The sequence below is a fragment of the Leptopilina heterotoma genome, unplaced genomic scaffold (genome assembly GCF_015476425.1).
Source record: "Leptopilina heterotoma isolate Lh14 unplaced genomic scaffold, ASM1547642v1 Lhet_15, whole genome shotgun sequence".
Lineage (NCBI taxonomy): Eukaryota > Metazoa > Arthropoda > Insecta > Hymenoptera > Figitidae > Leptopilina > Leptopilina heterotoma.
In genome coordinates, this window is record NW_025110867.1 from 3,491,274 (window position 1) to 3,515,660 (window position 24,387).

Below are 24,387 nucleotides of genomic sequence, written 5' to 3' on the forward strand. Positions count from 1 at the left end.
AATTGAAAATTAAAACACAGTGTCGGAAAAATAATAACTAGCTTGGGTTCTGTTTGAATCGTATCGTCTATTACTGCATTCCAGCCACTCCTTAATTGCAATTTATAATGCAAACTAACACCTTCAACCGTGGGCAGTGAATATGCTTTCCTCCCAGCTTTTGCTCGGACATTTAATGAAATTCAATAACGGTAATCGTCTCGCGGTATTTCATCGTGTTGATCAATAAACTGATCTTGCCGAACCAGTTCTATCGCTCTGATTAGCAAGCTTCGATTAAACTATACGAAATGTCGCAATCCTCATCGTTATCGGCGCGACATAATAATTCGTCAATGAATCAATTATTAGAAATTATATACTTTTCAAATAGTATCATGTTTTCATATAACGAATATATTTTGACAAACTCACGAGAGAGATGATAATAAATTTTTCTTCTTGCCCGAATATCTTTTTAACATTGAGAAGAAAAACTGATAGAGAAAGAATATTGCGTTTGCTTTAATAGGGGATGTGAATAATGATGTGAATAAATTACAATAAATCATAAGAATATTAACCTGGGTCTGGCACGGTTGGAATTGTCCTGAGGCAATTGTCCTGCACTGACATCGTGCACCTGCTGATTGCCTTGGTGTACATGACTAGCATCACCAGAGAGTGGTGTCTCCAATTGGGGTCTGCAAAAAAAATTAACAAACATTACTTAATTACTTATTTTCCATACTTCAAATATGTTAATAATAATTCTTTTATTTTACAGATTGTAAGACTCAAAAGAAACAGAAGAAGAAAAAAACTGTTTTATAGTTCAAACAAAAGTTGTTCATACTAGATGATGAATAATAAAATTTAAAATTATAGTTATTTCTTATCATTAAAATGGAATTTCTCATTCTCAATTCATAAATATTTCATTTCCCCTAAACGACATTTCTTTTTTTCTTATTGCTTAACTAGCAACAATTCTAACTTCTTACTTACTGTGTTTTAAACAAAATTATCAATTTTAAAAACAATAGAATTTAAAAATTTTTAATTCAAATTTTTTTTCATAAAAATAAAATATGAATTTTTGAAATATAGTTTTAATACTATTATAGCTATAGTTATCATATATTCTGAGACAGGGAATTCAGGAAAAAGTTGGGGATTCTTATAAAAACTACAAGAAAAAATTAAATTTTTTGAATTGATGAAAAAATTCTGAATTTTGGTGTCTTTTCTGTTTGTCATATAAACTATGAAATTACCACGAATTCTAATACAAAACCTTCAAATTTTTCTCAAAAAATTCATATCTATACAAAAAATTTTTTTAATCCTAATCAAAATTTCAATTATCTTTATAAATAATAAAAGTTTTTTCTAAAATTCAATTATTTTCAAAATTTTTAATAAAATTCTTGAAAAAATTTCAATTATTTTCAAAAATTTCCCTCAATTTAATGATTTCTCAAAAAATTTAATAAAATACTTGGCAAAATTTCTAACATTTTAAAAAATTTGCCTCAATTCAATGATTTTCAATATCTATACTTACTATAATATTTTCACAAAATTTACCAAATGAATCCAATTATTTAAAATAAATTTTTCTAAAACTTTTACGCAAACATTTAATTATTTTTATAAATAATAAAAAATTCAGAAAAATTCATTTATTTAAAATAGAATTTGCATAAAGTTTTTCGAAAAAATCAGTTATTTAAAAAATTTTCATATAATTCTTCTTCTTAGGGATTCAATTATTTTTATAAATAATAAAACTCATCGCAAAATTTCAATTATTTTTAATACAATTGTAATTTGTAATAAATTGAATTCCTTGAAAAATGTAATTGTTCTTAATTCGAATGAATTTAATTACCTTTATAAAAAACAAAATTTTTCACAAAAATTCAATTACTTTTAGGAATTCAAAAAAAAATTCTTATCCAAATTCAATTATTTACAAAAGTATTAAAATTCTTCGCAGAAATTTAATTCGGTTGAAAAAATTGTTGAAAATTCAATTATCTTGATAAATAATAAAATCCTTCTCCAAAATTCAATTATTTTCAAAAATTTTTATAAAATTCTTGTCAAAATTTCAATTATTTTTAAACAATTTTTCTCAATATCTGTACTATATATAAAAAAAAAATAAAAAATGATTTTGTCACTCTGTCATCTTTAATTATTATATAAGTTGTTAAAGTCCAAAGAAGTTCGAATTTAAAATTTTTGAAAATCTCTATTCCTATGGAACAAGAATAATAATTAAATATTTATTTAAAAAATAAGTTATTCATGTTTTCGAATAATTTTACAAAAAAAAAATTGGTAAATAAATGTAATAGAACATTTTTTTAGTATTTTTTCCTTTATTTTATAAAAATTCAAAAATTTTCAATTTTACTGTCAATTAAAATTTATAATTGACAAATGAAATTTATAAACAATTTTTTTCTTCATTTTAAAAAAAATTTTGAATTTTATTAAAACAATTGTAATATTAAGAAATAGAAATGATGCAAATTATATTTTTTTATGAAAATTAAGAATTTTCTGTACAAAAATATGAAAAATATCTGCATATTTTCAATTTGTCAAACAATATATTTTAATGAAAAAAAAACAAACAAAAGCATAGACAAAAACTAATTTCAAACTATGCAAACAGAATAAATGAATGAAAGATAAAATTATCAGATTATTATTTGTAAATTCTTCCCAACTTTCAACTTGCTTTAAAAATCATTATTATCGATACACATTCCAAGCACGAAAATAATGAATCTTTTGCTAGTGCGGAAAAAAAGATTGCAGAATTAATATTCCCCACAAAACTTTTAAACGAATGAAGATGCGGAATTTCCGTCTTGGTAAAAATTCGAGGGCATGAGTCGATGAATGCGAATTTTTTTTTTCTCTTCTTCATCTCCCTTAATAACTGCCGACCGACGACTGCTTTTGTAATATTGAGTATCGGTGAATCAGAAGTTATTCATTCCTCGACGATCTTTAATGAACTACCTCTGAACGTTACAAGCCTTTATGATTAATGTCAGGAATTCATAATATCCAAAACAAAACCTGGTCTCATTTAAATTTGAAATATATAGAGACGTGGTCGGATTGAAATAAAAGAATTAGAGAATCATTGTTACAGAAAAGTTCTCTCCAAGTTAATTTTAATATATGTGACCCCCTTCACGGGAAAAAGGGACCTAACGCGACAAAAACATTAGGTTCAGAAAAGTGAGCCTTAGGCTCACATTTCTGAACCTAATGTTTTTGTCGCATATGTTTAAATAAATTCTAAAAAGTGATAATTTGACAGAATTTTACGCACCCTAAAATATTAGTTTCCCGTCCCCTTTCATCCTCCTCTTGTGGTTCCTGTTTTACGGCCATGTGTACAAGAGCAGGAATCTTATGATGCAGTGGATGTTGAAAAGGCAGTGTGTCCGTTAGGGAGCCTTCTAGCCCCGTTGATTGTGCACGGGGCGCGACTTCCTTAGTCTGCATAATGCCCCCTGAAACAAAAGAAAATTGATTCTTTACTTCCTCTCGAAAATTAAGGTTTTTATTTTCAAAAATAGTCAAAGGATCCTCAAACATTTTTTAGGACGGTTTCCCTAAAAAAAAAAAGAAAATCATCAGAACGCACGGTGTGCATAAACTATAATAAAAATTCCAGTAAATCTAAATGTTTTCGTAGCATCTGAATCTGAATCAGAATCTGATTCAGGACCATGAAAAACATTTGGGTGAAGATTCATAATCTGATTCAGAATCTTTAAAAACATTTAGGTTAAGATTCAGAATCTTCAAAAACATTTAAGTTAAGATTCTGAATCTGATTCAGATTCTTTGAAAACTAATTAGGTTATTTATTTCCAAAAATAGTCAAAAGATCCTCAAACATTTTTTAAGCATGATTCTCTCAAAAAAGGAAAAACCGTCAGAACGCACGGTGTGCTTAAACTATTATAATAAAAATTCCAGTAAATCCAAATGTTTTTGTAGATTTTGAATCAGATTAAGAATCAGATTCAGAACCATCAAAAACATTTAGGTAAAGAAACAGAATCTGATTCAGAATCATCAAAAACATTTAGATTAAGATTCAAAATCAGATACAGAATCTTCAAAAACTAGTTAAGTTATTTATTTTCGAAAATAGTCAAAAGATCCTAAAATATTTTTGAGGATGACAGACTTCGCATTCAATAATTAATTTTAAAAAAGTAGCTTTCAAACTGAAAAAAACAGTAGTAAAAAAGTAGCTATCGAAAAATTAAACTTGACGACCAAAAAACTCGTTTTAGACACTTCACAAAACTGACAAAAATTCCATTCTATAATTTATTTTCCTGACTTTTTCCTAATTTTCATTAAAACTTTTTTTTTAATAATTTAATTTTTGAGAATAATTTTATAAAAAATTTTAAATAATTGATTCCTTTCGACTAATTTTATGAAAATTCTAAGGGGTCGTCCATATACCACGTGGACAGTTTTTCAAAGATTTTTGACCCCCCCTCCCCCCTTGTGGACACAAAAATACATGGGATCGTGGACATTTTCAAACTTTTTTTTAACCCCCCCCTCCCCCCAAAAGTGTCCACGTGGTATATGGACGACCCCTAATTTAAACAATTAAATTCCTAAGGAATTTTTATTATTCGTGAAATTAATTGAATTCTTACAAAGATTTTTACAACCAATTTTTTAATTAATTAAAATCTGTTTAGCAATTTAATTAAAATAGTAGTATTTTAATTAAACTTCTTAACAGATTTCAATTATTTAAAAAATTGTTGAGAAATTTATTATATTATTATTTTATTCTTTAAAAATTTAATTAAAATAGTACCTAGTATTTTAATTAAATTTCTAAACAGATTTCAATTATTTAAAAAATTGTTTGTAAAAATCTTCGTAAGAATTCAATTATTATTTCATGAATAATAAAAATTTCTCAAATATTTAATTATTTAAATTAGAATTTGCATAAAATTAATCGAAAGGAATCAATTATTTAAAATTTTTTTATAAAATTCTTCGCAAGAATTAAATTATTTTTTTAAAGAAAAAAAAATTTGATGAAAATTATAGGAAAAAGTATTAAAAATATTAAGATATTAAAAATCATTGAATTGCGAAAAGTTTTTAAAAAATAATAATAATTAAATGTTACAAATTTTGAAAATTTTACAAATTTTCAACAAATATTAAAATTTTTGACAATAATTGAATGTCTGTGTGGTATTTCATTAATTTTTTTTTTTAAATAATTGAATTCTTAAAAAGCAGTTTATTATTTATAAAAATAATTTTCTTTGAATTCTTGAAAATAATTGAATTTCTATGAAGAATTTTGTTATTTATTAAATAACTGAAATTCTGCGATGAGTTTTATTATTTATGAACATAATTGAATTCCTAAAAAAATTTTATTATTTATGAAAATACTTGAATCGCTGTAAAAAATTTTATTATTTATAAAATAAAATATTATTATATTATTATAATATTATTTATTTTTATAAAAATAATTGAATTATTGCGAAGAAATTTGAAAAAAATTTATAAATAATTGAATTTCTGTTAAATTTGTATTATTTTTGAAAATAATTAAATGCTAACGTAGAATTTGTATAACAATTTTTTTTTAAATAATTGAATTCTTTTGAAAAATTTTTTTAAAATCGTAGATATTAAAAATCATTAAATTGAGGAAAATTTTTGAAAATCATTGAAATTTTGCCAAGAATTTTATTTAAAATAATTGAAATCTTGTAATGAATTTTATTATTTATGAAAATAATTCAATAGTTGATCAGAATTTTATTAAAATTTTCAAAAATAATTAAATTCCTGGGAACAATTTTATAATTTATAAAAATATTGGAATTATTGTGAAAAAATGTATTAAAATTTAAAAAAAAAATTGAATTTCTGTAAAAAATTTTGTTATTTTTGAAAATAATTGAATTCTTCGTAAAAATTTTATGACTATTGTTTTAAATAATTAATTTTTTTTGAAATATAATAAATATTATGAAAATTTTATTTTAAATAATTGAATTCTTGTGGAAAACTTTATTTGCGAAAATAATTGAATTTTTCGATTAATTAATTTAAAATCGTATTATAAATAATTGAAATTCTTCGAGGAGTTTTATTATTCATAAAAATATTTGAATTCTTACGAAGATTTAAAAAAAAATTGTTAAATAATTAAATTTCTATATGAAAAATGTTATTATTAGTGAAAGTAATTGAATTAATGTGAAATTTCGAAATTTTTTTGTAAACGCTGTACTAAATTAATTGAATTCCTGTGGAAATTTTATTATTTATGAAAATAATTGTATTTTGGTTGAATTTTATAAATTTTTTTTTTTTTTAATAATTGGATTCTTTTACGAAATTTCATGAAAATACTAGATATTGAAAATAGTTGAATTTCGTATATTTTTTGAAAATAACTGGATCGTTTTAATGAATTTGATTATAATTTTTGAGAATAGTTTTTTTATTTCTGGTATTAGCGAATTTAAAGTAGTGGAAATTATAAAAAAAACAAAAGAAATAGTAGCTTTTTGTGGCTGAAATCTAAAAAAAAGTACTCAAATAGAAGCACATCGCATATATATGATGTGCTTTACTACTTTTTTTATAAAAAAAAGTAGTAAATAGTAGGTTTTAGTAGATAAGTACGAAGCCTGAGATGATTCCCTCAAAAACAAGGAAACCATCAGAATACAAGGTGTGCCTAAACTATAATCAAAATTCCAGTAAATCCAAATTTTTTTGTAGATTCTGAATCAGACTCAGAATCTGATTTAGAACCATCTGGAACATTTGGGTTGACATTTTGAATCCGATTCAAAACCATCAAAAACATTTGGGTTCAAATTCTGAATCCGATTCAGAATCTACAAAAACCAAAGGTAACTGGAATCATGCTTTAAAATTTACTTAATAGTATAAAATAACAATGATTAATGTCTGATTGACACTGCAATAATGATTTCGAATATAACGATTATTGGTTCATCCACCTTGGTTGCAAGCAGTTGCAAGTGAATAAAAGATAAAAGAGAAGAAAAAAGAAAGTGGTGCTGAATAATACAGACATTTCTCGAGACAATTTTACATTTCTAGTGGTTTGAGTTTAAGTCGGGTGATTGGGCCCTTAGGATGGAACAGTGGTAACATGGTGTGTTGGATGAGACGTACGCACGCGAGAATTCTATGGCAGAAAAAAGAATCCCTAGAGACCAGTTTTCTGGTTGTGGCGAGAGGAGTGACAAGGCGAAGCGGTGTAGATTGCCAACAGAGTGCCATTGTAATTCCACATGGCAGTATTCTTTTCTCTCTTTCTCTGGTCGCGACAACTTTACGTTTGCTTCATGTCGTTGTATAGCGCAGCAAAGAGAGTCCTTTTCTGAATCGAACGACATTCCTCAAGGTTTTGATATGCCGTCGCGCGCGCTCCATGTCGCTGAGACACTTTTATCAAGAAAATCACTATAAGCGCCGCAAACAACAACAGACATAAGTAATGTCTATATCGTTTATGGAAAGTTTCGCGAGACCTTATCTTGTCTTTCCAATATACATCGAAGAAACTCATCAGGAAATGAAAATGAATTCTCCATAAAACTGCTTTTTTTTTCATTCGCGCATGAATATATTCCAATGCCAATGGTCTTTTTCAGTTCGAGAGTGTGCCGGTTGTATTATAAATTACTGTTGTTGCGACTTTTTTTTTACATTTATACCTGACATTGTTCTAATGCATCACAAGATGTTGTATCTTATGTGATGCAATTAAGTTCAGAAGGGGAAATCCGATTTGGAACATACAACAAAAAACCTTTTTCAAAAATAAAAAGGCGATTTTGACTTTAAAGGGTATAATTAACTATAATAATCTTAAAATTCTGTCTTTCATTCATTCATTCATTCATTCATTCATTCATTCATTCTGTCACTAAAGAACAGAAAAATTTTTTTTTTTATAAATTTTTTTGCAATTAAACAAAATTTTATTTCTTCTAAAATGAATGAACCGATTTAAATGAACCAAGCGGGTATATATAGGAAATAAAATATATAGTTTCGTTTAGAATTTAAAAAAAATTTTTAAAGTTTATTTCTTAATAATTATTTAATAATTTTTTTAAAAACAATTAATTTTTTTCATGTTCTGCGCCTTTTAAAAATTTTTTAAAAATATCAACATCCAATTAAAACTATAAGAAATCAAAATCCTTTGAGAAACTTTAGGAGCGATAATTATTTTAAAAGTTATAATGAAAATTATATTGCACGGAGATGTGATTTTGATGATTTACAGAATTAAAACATTATTTTTAACTTCGAAATGAACAAAACACTGTCAAATTAACGTTTTCATTCAATTATATAACTATAAAAATGATCAAAAACTAAATTAAAAATTATTTTAAAATGAAGAAAAAAAATGTTTATAAATTCCATTTGTCAATTACGAATTTTAATTGAAAATGAAATTGAAAATTTTTGAATTTTTATAAAATAAAGGAAAAAATACTCAAAAAAAATATTCTATTACATTTATTTACGAATTTCTTTAATTGCAAAATTATTCGAAAACATGAATAACTTCTTTTTTGAATAAATATTTAATTATTATTCTTGTTCCATAGGAATTAGGATTTTCAAAAATTTTAAATTTAAACTTCTTTGAAATTTAACAACTTATATCATAATTAAAGATGACAGAGTGATAAAATCATTATTTTATATTATAAGAATATTTTGTTACTGTAATTTTTTCAAAATTATTTTCATCATTTTAATTCAATTATTATCTTCTAGAATTTTTAACTAAAATTCTTCTCGAAATCAATTATTTTTAATAATTTTTGAAAAAGTTCTTTGAGAATTTTCAAATTGATTTATTTAGAATTCAATTTTACGAAACTTCGATTATTCGAAAATTCTTCAATTAAAATATATATTAGAAAATAGAAATTTGAAATAATTTCAAAACAAAATTTAATTAAACTTTTTCAAAAAAATTAATTCTACTGAATTGTCAGTTAAAAGTATATGAAAAATTCAAATTTACAAAGATTTTAATTTAAAACCTCTTTAAAATTCATATATTTCTTAAATTTCACTCTACAATGCTTTTAATATTCAATTATTTTTTTTAAATTTTAACTTAAAATTCTCTTTCAATTAATTTTTATTAGAAAATTCTACAAGAATTCAATTATTTAAATACAAAAAATTATAATTCATTAAATAATTGAATGTTTCTTAAAATTTAATGCTCATAAAGAATTTTATCAACAAATTTTTCAAAAATTGAATTCTTTTGACAAAACTTAATAACATTTTTAAGAATAATGACATTTTTCGAGAAATCCGATTAAAATTGTATTAAAAAGAATTGAAATTGTGCGATGAGTTTCATTATTTATAAAAATAATTAAATCTTTAACAAGAAGTATTTTATAAAAAAATTTTAAAAAACTAATTTTTTCGAAAAATTTTATGCACATTCTATTTTAAGTAATTGAATTCCTGTGAAATTTTTATTATTTCTAAAAATAATTGAATGTTTGCGTAGAAGTTGAGAAAATTTTTTATTAAATACATAATTGAATTCTTTTGGTAAATTTTTTGAAAACATATAGTACAGATATTGAGAAAAATGTTTGAAAATAATTAAAAATTTGACAAGAATTTTATTAAAATTTTTGAAAATAATTGAATTTTGGAGAAGAATTTTATTATTTATAAAGATAATTGAATTTTTGACAACTTTTTCAACCTAAATAAAATTTCTGAGAATAATTTTAATACTTTTCTAAATAATTGAATTTTGATAAGAATTTTTTTTTGAATTCCCAAAAGTAATTGAATTTTTTGTGAAGAATTTTGTTATTTATAACGGTTATTAAATTCATTCGAATTAAGAATAATTAAATTTTTAAAGGAATTCAATTGAGGCCTTGGATCGAATTACTCGCCTGACGCTCGGAGGAACGCGCAACTGCCAGTCAGTGAGCAGTGAGCGCCTCTGGGCCACTCACTGCTACCCGACTGGCATTAGCGCGAGTCTCCGAGCGTCGGGCGAGTTATTGGATCCAAGGCCTCAATTACAAATTACAATTGTATTAAAAATAATTGAAATTCTGCAATGAATTTTATTTATTTATAAAAATAATTGAATCCGTGTAAAAAAATTCATTCTTTATAAAAATAATTGAATTATTGCGAAGAAATTTATAAAGTATTTGTTAATATTGAATTTCTGCAATCATTTGTAACTTCTCCAAAATTAAATTTAATTTAACTAAAAATTTTCTATAAATCCATTATTTTTAATAATTAATTAAATACATATATTAAAAGCTTTAACTAATTTGAAAAGAGTTTCAATTATTACTAATTTTCAAAAAGTAAAAAAAAAAATTTAATTTTTAATTAAATTCATTCAAAATTGAAATTTTTTAAAACTTTAAATTGAAACCTTCTGAAGTTCATCTATTTATAAAAATTGTATGCTCAACTCTTTTAGAATCTGAATTAATTTTGAAATACCTATTTAAGTAAAATTATTTATTAAATAATTACTGAGTAATAATTTTATGACAATTCTTAAAAAATTAAGTTATTTTAAAAGACATTATTGTCAATAATTGAAAAATTTGAAGGTTTTTGTATAAGTTTTCGTGGTATTTTACAGTTCATAAGGCAAACAAAAAAGACACAAAAATTCAGAGTTTTCTCATAAATTTGAAATATTTAATTTTTTACAGTACTTTTAATAAAAATCCTTGACTTTTCCTGTATTCCCTGTCTCAGATCATATGATTATTATAGTTACAATAGTATTAAAACTGTATTCCAATTCATATTTTATTTTTATGAAAAAAAATTTTAATTAAAAATTTTTAAATTCTACTTTTAAAAATTTATTTAAATTTTATAAAATTAGTATATATGAAGATTTTATTTTAAAAAAAGCAAGTAAGAAGTTAGCTGCGTTCGAATTGTTGATAGTATTCTTTTAAATATTAAAAGAATTGAAAATTTTTGGCTAATTTAATTACTAGGTAAATTCATTTCTTTCCGAGACGTCAATGGTGACAGCGGTGTGATTTTAATTTTTTAAGACAATAATCGATCTCTTATAACAATTGGAAGATTTTAGCTTTTTAATATGTCACAATCTACATAAATACACAACTATAATGAAAGATCATTTTCCGAAAATAAAACGGTGGCAGCGGTGGGATCTGAATTTTCAAACGGATTGTTCCTTAAATATAATAATTTGGAAAATTTAATTGCCATCTTTCTTCACCCAATCGACGAGTTATATTTTACCTGAACAAATGAATAACAATACGTAATGGAATTACGAAAAATAATTCATCTATATTTGAAAGAAGAAATAAAGGACACATTTCGAGGAATTTCTATACTGAAATGGAAGGTGACGAACGAATGGTGTGTATATATATGAAGAAACTGCTTGATGTGTGGAAACATTATATACACATATAGTGACTTTAACACACGGCACTCTTGACGGATAAAAATATATCCGCTCGGAAATAGCTCTAGACACCACACACCATCACCCTCAATTCCTATTCCATATTTGGCATTACCGCCGATCGTATTTCCAATATAAGAGAGTAAGAAGAAGAAGAAGAAGAGACGCGGCATCTGCCGTCTTAACACTACTGTCACGTGTCAACTGCAAATCGCATTTCAAGATCTTTTCCCCCTTTTAATATTATATAAAATCCGTGAAATGCGGTGAATCGTTATAAACATCCTTTCCACCACAAGAAGGATTCAAGAAGTCATTCAACATCAATTCCTTGCCCTTTAAAGGTTTTTCGAATCACCTCAAGGATTCCAACAAATTCATTGTCACCGATAAAGAACCGAGGCTCTTTCAACTTTTAAATGACTTCAATTTCTGCAAACAATGGAATTGAGTTTCAATCGACACAATATAATAGACAGTTCGCCATTCTCAAGATAAAATCGCATTGTGCCTTTTTTTTTAAATTCCTCCCTGTGGAATTTTCTAAACGTGTGAAAATGTAAAATCAAACTTCAATCCATTGTACTTCACCATAAAGACATTGAGGCTTATTTTTAGGTCAGAATATATTTTCTGACCATTTATTTCCTCTCAAAAAATAAAATAAAAAATAAATAAATAAAAATAAAATAATAATAATAATTTTATCGAAGATTTAAATCATCTTCTTGATATAGTTAAAAATGTAAGTGAAGTCTCCCCTTAAAAAATTAAAATTCCAATTTGAGTTCAAACAGGGTTGCCACAGGTCAGGGAAGTCAGGGAAAAATCAGGGAAAAGTCAAGGATTTTTATTAAAAGTGCTGGAAAAAATTAAATTTTTAGAATTTATAAGAAAATTCCAAATTTTTGTGTCTTTTTTGTTTGCCTCATAAACTATGAAATTGACAAGAATTTTTTAATAATAAAAAATGTTAGCAACTGTTTAATTATTTTCATAAACAATAAAATTCATTGCAGGATTTCAATTATTTTTAATAAAATTTTACAGGAATTACTCAAAAAATGTAATTATTCTTAAAAATTAAATTTCAATTCCTTGGAAAAATCAATTATTTATAAAAATGTTCTTTTTAATTCTTTGAAAGAATTCAATTATTTATAAAAATATTAGAATTTTTCATAGGAATTTAATTATTTTCAAATATTTAAATACAATTGTTCAAAGAAAATCAATTATTTTTAATATAATTTTTTTTTGTTGAAATAATTCAATTATTCTTTTAGATTTTAATAAAATTCTTCCCAAGAATTCAATTATTTGCATAAATAATTCTTCGAAAAAATTGAATTATGTCGATAAATAATATCTACTATTTTAATCAAATTTCCAAAAGAATTCAATTATTTAAACAAAATTTTAATAAAAATTCCACAGGAATTAAATTACTTAACAATTTTTTATAAATTTCTTCGTACCAATTCAATTATTTTTAATTTTGCTAATGAAGTTTCTCCAAAGAATTCAAATATATGTATAAATATATTCAGATAATTGAAAAAAATAGTTCTAAAAAATTCAATCATTTCGAAAAATTTAAATAAAATTCTTTTAAAAATTCTATTATTTAAAAAAATTTTGACACAATTCTTTACAAGATTTAGTTAAGAAAATTGCAATTTTAATAAAATTTTCCTATACAATTCAATCATTTTCAATACAATGCTTCTTAAGAATTCAATTATTTTCACAAATAATACATTTTTTTAAGGGGAATACAATTATTTAAAAAAATTTGAATAAAATTCTTCGCAAGATAATCAATTATTTTCATATATAATACAATTTTTATCGAGAATTCAATTATTTTAAAAAATTTTCATAAAACGCTTTATAAATTTGAAAAATTATAATAAAATTGATCATAGAATATATACATAATTATTTTCGTAAAAAAATAAAATTCTTCGAAGCAATTCAATTATTTAAGAAATTTTAATTTCTTCCCAAGAATTCAATTCTTTTCAAAAATAAACATTTTCACAGGAATTCAATTACTTAAATTTCTTTTTAAAATTCTTTGTCAGATTTCGATTATTTTCAATTATTAAATGAAATTTTTCTCCGGAATTCAATTGTTTTTATAAATAATAAAACTCATTGCAGAATTTCAATGATTTTTAATACAATTGTAATTTGTAATTGAATTCCTCGAAAAATGTTATTATTCTTAATTCGAATGAATTTAATTACCTTTATAAATAACAAAATTTTTCACAAAAATTCAATTACTTTTAGGAATTTAAAAAAAATTCTTATCAAAATTCAATTATTTAGAAAAATATTAAAATTATTTCCGCTGAAATTTTATTTAAGTTGAAAAAGTTGTCAAAAATTCAATAATTATCTTTATAAATAATAAAATTCTTTTCCAAAATTCAATTATTTTCAAAAATTTTAATAAAATTCTTGTCAAATTTTGAATTATTTTCAAACATTTTTCTTAATATTTGTACTATATATTTTCACAAAATTTACCAAAAGAATTCAATTATTTTATAAAAAACTTTCTCAACTTCTACTCCAACATTCAATTATTTTTATAAATAATAAAATTTTCACGACAGGAATTCAATTAGGTATTTAAAATAGAATGTGCATAAAATTTTTCGAAAAAAATTAGTTATCTAAAATTTTTTTATAAAATACTTCTTGTTAAGGGTTAAATTATTTTTATAAATAATTAAATTCATTGCAGAATTTCAATTATTTTTAATACAATTTTAATCGAATTCCTCGAAAAATGTCATTATTCTTAAAAATGTTATTAAATTTTGTCAAAGGAATTCGATTTTTTAAAAATTTGTTGATAAAATTCTTTATGAGAATTAAATTTTAAGAAACATTCAATTATTTAATAAATTATTATTTTTTGTATTTAAATAATTGAATTCTTGTAGAATTTTCTTATAAAAATTGATTTAAAAAGAATTTTAAGTTAAAATTTTAAAAAAATAATTGAATATTAAAAGCATTGTAGAGTCAAATTTTAGAAATATATGAATTTTAAAGAGGTTTTAAATTAAAATATTTGAAAATTTGAATTTTTCATATACTTTTGACTGACAATTCAGTAGAATTAATTTTTTTGAAAAAGTTTAATTAAATTTTGTTTTGAAATTATTTCAAATTTCTATTTTTTAATATATATTTTAATTGAAGAATTTCCGAATAATCGAAGTTTCGTAAAATTGAATTCTAAATAAATGAATTTGAAAATTCTCAAAGCACTTTTTGAAAAATTATTAAAAATAATTGATTTCGAGAAGAATTTTAGTTAAAAATTCTAGAAGATAATAATCGAATTAAAATGATGAAAATAATTTTGAAGAAATTACAGTAACAAAATATTCTTATAATAAAAAATAATGATTTTATCACTGTGTCATCTTTAATTATTATATAAGTTGTTAAATTTCAAAGAAGTTTGAATTTAAAATTTTTGAAAATCCTAATTCCTATGGAACAATAATAATAATTAAATATTTATTCAAAAAAGAAGTTATTCATGTTTTCGAATTTTTTTAATTTTACAATTAAAGAAATTCGTAAATAAATGTAATAGAACATGTTTTTGAGTACTTCTTCCTTTATTTTATAAAAATTCAAAAATTTTCACTTTCACTTTCAATTAAAATTCGTAATTGACAAATGGAATTTATAAACAATTTTTTTCTTCATTTTAAAAGAATTTTGAATTTTATTAAAACAATTGTGATTAAGAAATAGAAAGGATGCAAATCCGTTGAGAAAATTTAGGAGCGACAATTATTTTAAAAGTTATAATGAGAATTATTTTGGCGCGGAGTACATAAATGTAACAGAACATTTTTTGAGTATCTATTATCTAATCATTTTTGGAGTGAATCAGAATATTCTTTAGGGTCAGGGAAAAAGTCAAAATCAGTCAGAAAAAAGTCTGAAAATCAGGGAAAATTTAAATTAAATTTTGGTGTCAACCCTGTCAAAAAATGTTTGAAATTGTCTAAAATGTATTCTACTTAAACATTTCTAGAATTTATAAGATTTTTCTAAAAAAAATAGACCTTAGGATATAAGGTGAATTAAAATGAATTATCCCTGTAAAATTTCAAAAAAAAAATGAAAGAAAAAAAATTTCATTGGTGACAGCGGTGAAAATAAAATGGAAAATTTAGGAAAGTAAAAAATTTAGTATGGTGGCAGTGGTGGGAATAAAAATGGAAAATTTAAATGACATACATTTTTTAAAAATGCCTTATCATCAAAGGCAAAATGAAATTGTTCGTTTCTCGAACTGATATTATATAATTGGTTTTGAAAAATATTTTCGAATGTAATTAAAGAAATTTTTCTTCTTTTATTTTCGTACCAGGAGAGAAAAAGAAATGAAGACCGACCGACATTATAATCGCATCTTAATTATGGTTTATCATTTCTTGAATGCTACAGAAATCATCGCTTTTTCGTTTGTTCTCATCTTCTTGTAATTGACTGAAGAGTGGCTGTGCCACTTAACTCGATTTACGGCAATATGTAATTTACGGTTACGCACATATAATAATAAGCTTACAACAAGTGCTTGCATACACCTTTTCAATATGATTTATAATACTTACTCTCCTTGTTATAGTTTTACATAAATATCCCTACATAATACATATATTTGCATTGTGAAAAAAAATTACTTTGTACTTTTCATTTATTATTTTCAAGCATTTATTTTTAAAAATAGTTGAATTTTTTTTAATCCTTTTTTATCAAGGTTGACAAGTGTCAAGGAAATCAGAGAAAACAAAGTAAAACAGCTTGGTAAATTTTCGATTTTGAAGAAAATGAAATTTTTTAAAATTATTCAGAGAAGAAGAAAAAGTTAAGGACAAAAAAAAGTACATGTATACTATGTAAAGAGCGGGTGTATTTTCTCGTTTGTTATATTGAAATGACATTGACGTTTATAAAAAGCAACGCGACATACCGGCCGGTGTATAATTATTATTATAAGAGAGCGAGGGAGGTGGCCCGATTCATTGAAAGACCACTTATAGAATGATGCAGGCGCGCGTAACAGAAAATTTATTTTTTAGCTATTTTTAGTCGCTTTGGCGCTCTGCCACTATTTTAGGTTCTCTCAAATTTCTCACTCCATATTTGGAATTATGTGCGAGCCAAAATATTTTCTCAATCGCGCCCCTTTTTTTTATACACCAACTTTGGCTCTCGCAGCTCTTCTAAAACTATATTTTATATTAAAGTATATACAAAATTTGAAAATAATGTTCAAAATTGGAAAATGCATTAATTTTAATATTTTTAATCCATATATATAATTCTATTGTAACTTTGCTTTATTCGTTTCTATTTGATTTAATTTCTATTATATTTTTGACCTTCTGTTCGATTTTATTTTATTCAATTCTATTCTACTCGAGTCTATTCGCTTCTATACAATTCTATTCAATTTGAAATCTATTCTTTTCTAACTCAAATTTATTCGATTCTATTCGATTCTAATTAAACTTTATTCGATTCTATTTGATTAAATTCAAAATCTATTCGTTTCTAACTGAACTTTATTCGATTTAATTCGATTCTAATTAAACTTTATTTTATTTTATTCGATTTTATTCGATTCTATTTAATTAAATTCGAAATCTATTCGTTTCTAACTGAACTTTATTCGATTTAATTCGATTCTATTTGATTCTAAATAAACTTTATTCGATTCTATTTGATTAAATTCGAAATCTATTCGTTTCTAACTGAACTTTATTAAATTCAATTTTAATTAAACTTTATTCAATTCATTTCACTTCTAATTAAACTTACTCCATTCTATTCGATTTTAATTAAATTTTATTCGATTCTATTTGATTCTAATTAAACTTTATTCGATTCTATTTGATTAAATTCAAAATCTATTCGTTTCTAACTGAACTTTATTAAATTCAATTTTAATTAAACTTTATTCAATTCATTTCACATCTAATTAAACTTACTCCATTCTATTCGATACTAATTAAACTTTATTCGATTCTATTTGATTCTAATTAAACTTTATTCGATTCTATTCGATTCTAATTAAACTTTATTTGATTCTATTTGATTTTAGAATAAAATGAAATAAACTAAACTAAAATAAACTAAATAAAATAAACTTTATTCGAATCTATTTGATTAAATTCGAAATTTATTCGTTTCTAACTGAAATTTATTTGATTTGATTCGATTCTAATTAAACTTTATTTGATTCTATATTTGATTCTAATTAAACTTTATTTGATTCTATTTGATTCTAAATAAACTTTATTCGATTATATTTGATTAAATTCGAAATTTATTCGTTTCTAACTGAACTTTATTTAATTCAATTTTAATTAAACTTTATTCAATTCAATTCACTTCTAATTATACTTACTCCATTCTATTCGATTCTAATTAAACCTTATTCAATTCTATACGATTCTAATTAAACTTTATTCGATTCTATTTGATTACATTCGGCACTTTGCAATCCTATTTTAATTTTATTAGATTCTATTTTAATATTTTATCCTATTGTATTTGGTTTTATTAGATTATTTTTTATTCTACTCTATTTTGTTCTATTCGATTTTATTAGATTTTATTCTGTTCTATTCGATTCTATTCTGTTCTATTCGATTTTATTCTGTTCTTTTCGATTCTATTTGACTCTATTCGATTTTATTATGTTCTATTCGATTCTATTGTGTTCTATTCGATTTTATTCTGTTCTTTTCGATTCTTCCTGTTCTATTCGGTTCTATTTGATTCTATTCTTTTTTTATTCTATTCTATTTTGTTCTATTTGATTCTATTCGATTTTATTATTATCTATTCGAATCTATTCTGTTCTATTCGGTTTGATTCGGTGTTTTTTTATTCTATTCAATTCTATTTGATTTTATTCTGCTCTATTCGACTTTATTCTTTTTAATTCTATTCTATTTTGTTCTATTCGATTTGATTTTAATGGCCGCTAGTCCATAAAATTGCATTTAACGCAATGGTAACGAGGGGGGAGGGGGTCTAAAAAGTCTAAAAAATTGGTAACGTAGTTTATGGACGGCCCCTTAGTCACTATTTGTATGAATCGCTCTAAAATCACCAAAATATTTTTAGAAATTAATCGTTAATATAATCAGTTAATTGAACTGTCTCATGATGTAATTAATTTTTGGTGTAATAAAAATTACATATTGGATATAAAGTTGAATGCCCACGTTTAGAGCCTATATATATATGATATAAATAGTTGTGGAACAGCCAAATGTACCAAATTAAGGGAGAATATCTAAAATATTTAAATTCAATCTTCATTAATATAGGATCAGAAGAACGGGAAATCCAATCGATTTGATCTAATGCCTGCGTATATATCTTCGATTTTGTAGTATACGAATGAGACCTTAATGTCGAAATTGAATGCCAATGAATATTCATATAAATGTTTCGCATTGACATTTCAAGTGTTGCTCTCAACTCTCGGACATAAACGACAGGGGCCAAATTTTTATAGACATAGACGAAAAAGATGAAGGATAAGACCAAAGATAAAACTAAGGTCCAATAAAAATGTTCATTTCGTAATCAATTAATTTTTTGCTGTTTATTATTAAATGTACCTAACAATAATAAGTCTAAGATCTTTATTATTTAAATTGTATGGTTTTTTAAAAAATTTTTTGTAACAAAATAATAATAATAATAATAATAATATAATAATTTTTAAAGTATGTATAGTATGACATACTTTAAGTACTAAAATACTCAAAGAAAAGGGAAACAGTTCGTTTATTTTTGCAATAAATATTATTATTTAGAAAAATAATAATAATATAAATAATAAAAATTAATTTTTCACTCACAGCATCCAGATATTTAGGCATCCTGCAAACATCTTAAAGGTATCTATATTGATCCTTAAAGATATATAACCTTCCATAGATATATCTCATAGCAGTCGTAGTTTTTAAGGATCAAACGATAATCCAAGGATTTTTGCAGGATATCCTAAATTTTTCTAAAACTGTCTCAAATATTAATCTAAAAGTCTAACAATTTTTGTATATTTAAAAAATATATTTTAATTTAAAAAATTTAAAAATATTTTAACTTTAATTAATTTTTCCATCATCTTGACTCGGGAGTGATCATTGACTTCAATACTTAATTATTTTAATTAAGATTTAATAATATAAAAAGCAAAACGTTTTCATTATTATGAGAAAAATAAAAAAAAAACAGAAATAATACAGAAGCAAAATATGGAAATCTCACCTGAAATGGGAAAAGTGGATTCGGGCACCATGTAAAATGGAAATTATCACTTTTCAATTTATAAACAAAGATAATTATTTCTTTTTTCTACACTTATCACCTTTCTTTTATTATAAAATTCACTAATAAAAAAATTAAACCACATTATAAAAACAGTCATTTTTTCTCCTCACATTGTTTTTTTTTTTATTTTCTTAGAAACTATAATTGCTTTGAAAATTAGAAGAACAAAATTCACAAATCACAAAACAGTGTAAAAAAAAAGTCGAATACAACAATGTGTTGAAACTTTGAACACACGAAATTTCTGTATAGCGACTTAACTGGAGAAAGACGGTTTCGGAATAAATGAAAGAAGACTTTTGAGGGAGGCACGTGCTTTCTATCGGATCGTTGTGAGTAAAGAGAAGGACAGGGAGAGAGAGAGAGAGAGAAAGAGAAAAAAGAGGGAGAAGGGAGTAGAAGATGATAAGTGGTTCGATGAAGAGAGAAAAGGAGAGAAAAAATAGAATGAGAGAGAGAGAGAAGAGGGGAAATAAAAAGATAGAAAAAAAGGGATACGGAATATACAGTGGACGGTATTGAAGCTGTTTTGGCACTGTAACTCGCGTGCCAGGCCAAAAATCACCAACCCCAGTAGTATCCAAGAGCGTTAGCTTCGCGAGGTGTGAGCGGGGGCGCGGGCGTGTATATTCTCGATTTGGGCGGATGGAAATCTGAGATTGCTCCATATCGGGCCGTGAGCAGTGTGCCACCAGGAGATGCTCCCTAATAGCAAAGTCTGACAGGCTCGGATTTAGAAGGAGACAAGACCATTCGTCAACTATAGTTGCCATATATAAACATTATATATATATAATTATATATACATAGGGGAAACAATTTTACTCTCGTAGAACATTTCAAAAATTCGATATTATTAAAATTATTTTAAATTTTGACAAATTATTTTCTTAGGAGAATAAAACACATCTCTAAATTTTTAACTCAATTCAATGAAAATTATAAAAATTACAGGTACTTAAAATTTTTTTTAAGAATAACATTTAACACTAGCTATAGTTTAATGTAAATGTTATAGAATCGTTCGCTTGTACATTCTTCGACGAAACAACAAATAATAACAAATTATAATTAACAAAAAACAAGATTGTAATAATAACTAGTAACAAATTGTAATTAATAATTAACAGAATTGTAATAAATAATATCAAATTATAATAAACAAATAACAAGATTGTAATAATAAATAGTAACAAATTGTAATAAACAAATAATAACAAAAATTGTAGGTAATAATAAATAATATCAAATCATAGTAACAATAAATTATAATTATAACAAATAGTAAGATTGTAATAATATACAGTAACAAATTGTAATTAACAAATAATAGAATTGTAATAATAAACTGTAACAAATTGCCAATTAACAATTAACAGAATTGTTATAATAAATCGTAAAAAATTGTAATTAACAAATAACAAGATTGTAATAATAAATAGTAACAAAATGTAATTAACAAATAACAAGATTGTAATAAATAAAAAACTATAATAAATAAAATTATAACATGTTAATAATATAACATTTGTTATTATTATTATTATTATACTTTGTTATTATTTATTATTGTTCGTTATTATTAATTATTTTTTTAATTAATATTATTACTATTGTATAAATTATTATTATTATTAGTTAAACATTTTTATAATATAAAATAATATAACAAGCTTGTTATAATTAAAACAATTTATAATTATAATATAACAAATAACATACAGAAATTGTAATAATAAATAATAACATGAACAAATAAGAAGATTGTAATAATAAATAGTAACAAATTGTAGATAATTAACCAATAACAAAAATTGTAACAAATAATAACAAATATAATTCATTAACAAATAACAAAATTGTAACAAATAATAACAAATATAATTCATTAACAAATAACAAGATTGTAATAATAAATAGTAACAAATTTTAATTAACAAATAACAGATTTGTAATAATAAATAGTAAATTGTAATTAACAAGTAACAAATTGAAAAAAATTATAACAAATTAAAATTAAGAAATAACAAAATTGTAATAATAAATGGTAACAAATTGTAATTAACAAGTAACAAAATTGTAAAAAATAATAAATTATAATTAACAAATAACAAAATTATAATAAGAAATGGTAACAAATTGTAATTTAGAAATAACAAAATTGTAATAAAAAATAATATCAAATTATTGTAACAATAAATTAAAATGAACAAATAACAAGATTGTAATAATTAATAGTAACAAATTGTAATTAATAAATAACAGAATTGTAATAATAAATGGTAACAAATTGTAATTAATAAATAACAGAATTGTAATAATAAATGGTAACAAATTGTAATTAGAAGTAACAAATTGTAAAAAATAATAACAAATTATAATTAACAAATAACAATATTGTAATGATAAATAGTAACAAATTGGAATTAACAAATAAACAAATTGTAATAATAAAGGGTAACAAATTGTTATTATCAAATAACATAATTCTAATAATAAATAGGAACAAATTGTAATTAAGAAATAACAAAATTGTAATAAAAAATAATAATTATACAATTATTGTAACAATAAATTATAATAATCAAATAACAATATTGTAATGATAAATAATAATAAATTGTAATTAACAAATAACAGAATTGTAATAATAAATAATAACAAATTGTAATTAACAAATAACAGAATTGTAATAATAAATAATAACAAATTGTAATTAACAAATAACAGAATTGTAATAATAAATAGAAACAAATTGTTATTAACAAATAACAGAATTCTAATACACAGAGAAAAATATAAAGAAACCTTAACTATTTTCATTGTAAAATCTAAACTGACAGAAACTTCTGCACATTGCTGATAACTGTTACTACGTTCGGAGTAAATTTTGCTACGATCAAAGTAAATTTTACTGACTTTTTACAAATTTCTTTTATGAATGTTGTAAAATTTAATTAAAAAATTAGTAAAATTTACTTCGAACGTAGCAAAATTTACTTCGAAAGTATAGTAAAAGTTACCAGAAATACGCAAAAGTTTCTGACAATTCAGGTTTAACTATGAATGTAATAAAAGTTACTTTATATTTTTCTCCATATAATAAATAGTAACCAATTGTAATTAACAAATAACAAAATAATAATTGTAATAAATAATAACAAATTATAATTAACGAATAACAAGAGAAATTGTAATAATAAATAATATCAAATTACAGTAACAATAAATAATTAACAAATAACATGATTCTAATAATACATAGTAACAAATTGTAATTAACTGATACCAGAATTGTAATTAACAAATAACAACAAAAATTGTAATAATAAATAATAACGAATATAATTAACAAATAACAACAAAAATTGTAATAATAAATAATAACAAATCATAATAACAATAAATTATAATTAACAGATAACAACAAATTGTATTAAAACAAACAATAATCAACAACTTAACAAATTATAATAATAAATAATTTACTGAATTATAAACAACAACACGTGTATTATAAAGTAGATCTGGATCTATATAGTCAATCTAATGAATTCAGAGGAATGAGTCAAACAAGTGTTCGGATAAGAATGGTTTTCAAAAAATGCATGTCTCGATAATAGAATATGAAATGTCAAAATCGTTTTTTGGATGCGATTTTTTAAACCAGAATAAAACTAAAAAGTATACTTCATTATCCAATGTCAAAATTTTATATAGGATGGAGAAAAAGTTCAAACTTAAATATTAAGACCAAAATTGATTTTTTACACCTGACATATATAAAAAAACCAAATATTTAAATTTACTGGAATTTTTATTTAAATTAAGGTTCGAAGGCATATCGTGTGTAAGATAGAGAAAATAAAAAAGAAAATAACAAAAAAAAAATATAGCCTATATGAGTAATAAAAACACAGTGGAGAAGAGAAAAAGGATAAAAATACAATTAGAGAAACATAAAGATTCTGAATTAAAAAGGCAACGAGTGCCAAATAAATAAGTAAAAAGCAACTCACGTTTAAAAGACAATTAATTAAAGTGACTCGGCAATGTTATGCTCATATTTAAAGCAAAAATAATTGAACATCGAAGAGAGAAGTTAAATGTTGTTGACAAAATGTTGTTCATAACTGCGAGCATAATCATTAGCTTTATGATTAATTCGTGGAAACCTCGCGGTGAAAACATTATTATGATATATTTAAATGTGATTTTAATCACATTAAGTCAATTTTAATACGACGAGGTTTAAAACAAGATGTATATTGTAATTTAAAATCCATTGATACAGGGTATTTTCAAAAGGAAAAAAATAATAGTTTATTGTTATTAATAATAATTTATTGTTATTATTAAATTTACTTTGTATTTTTGTTGAAACAATTAATAAAAAAAAATTATTGTTATTACTACCCTAG

The 24,387-nt window shown here is 23.2% G+C and overlaps 1 protein-coding gene across 3 annotated transcripts in view; it reads right to left on the reverse strand.

The window, feature by feature from the left end:
• The window catches only part of LOC122498451, a 75,232-nt gene that overhangs the window by 5,106 nt on the left and 45,739 nt on the right, over nt 1–24,387 (reverse strand). For 2 of the 3 annotated variants that reach the window (XM_043606173.1, XM_043606172.1), the window contains exons 2-3: nt 3,341–3,524; nt 564–683 (exon numbers count right to left, since the gene is read on the reverse strand). In XM_043606173.1, the coding sequence (XP_043462108.1) occupies nt 564–683; nt 3,341–3,516 (296 nt within the window). In that variant the 5' untranslated portion in view covers nt 3,517–3,524. Of the gene's footprint in view, nt 1–563; nt 684–3,340; nt 3,525–19,903; nt 20,688–24,387 lie in introns of those variants that run through there. The other variant, XM_043606171.1, reaches the window with a different exon arrangement.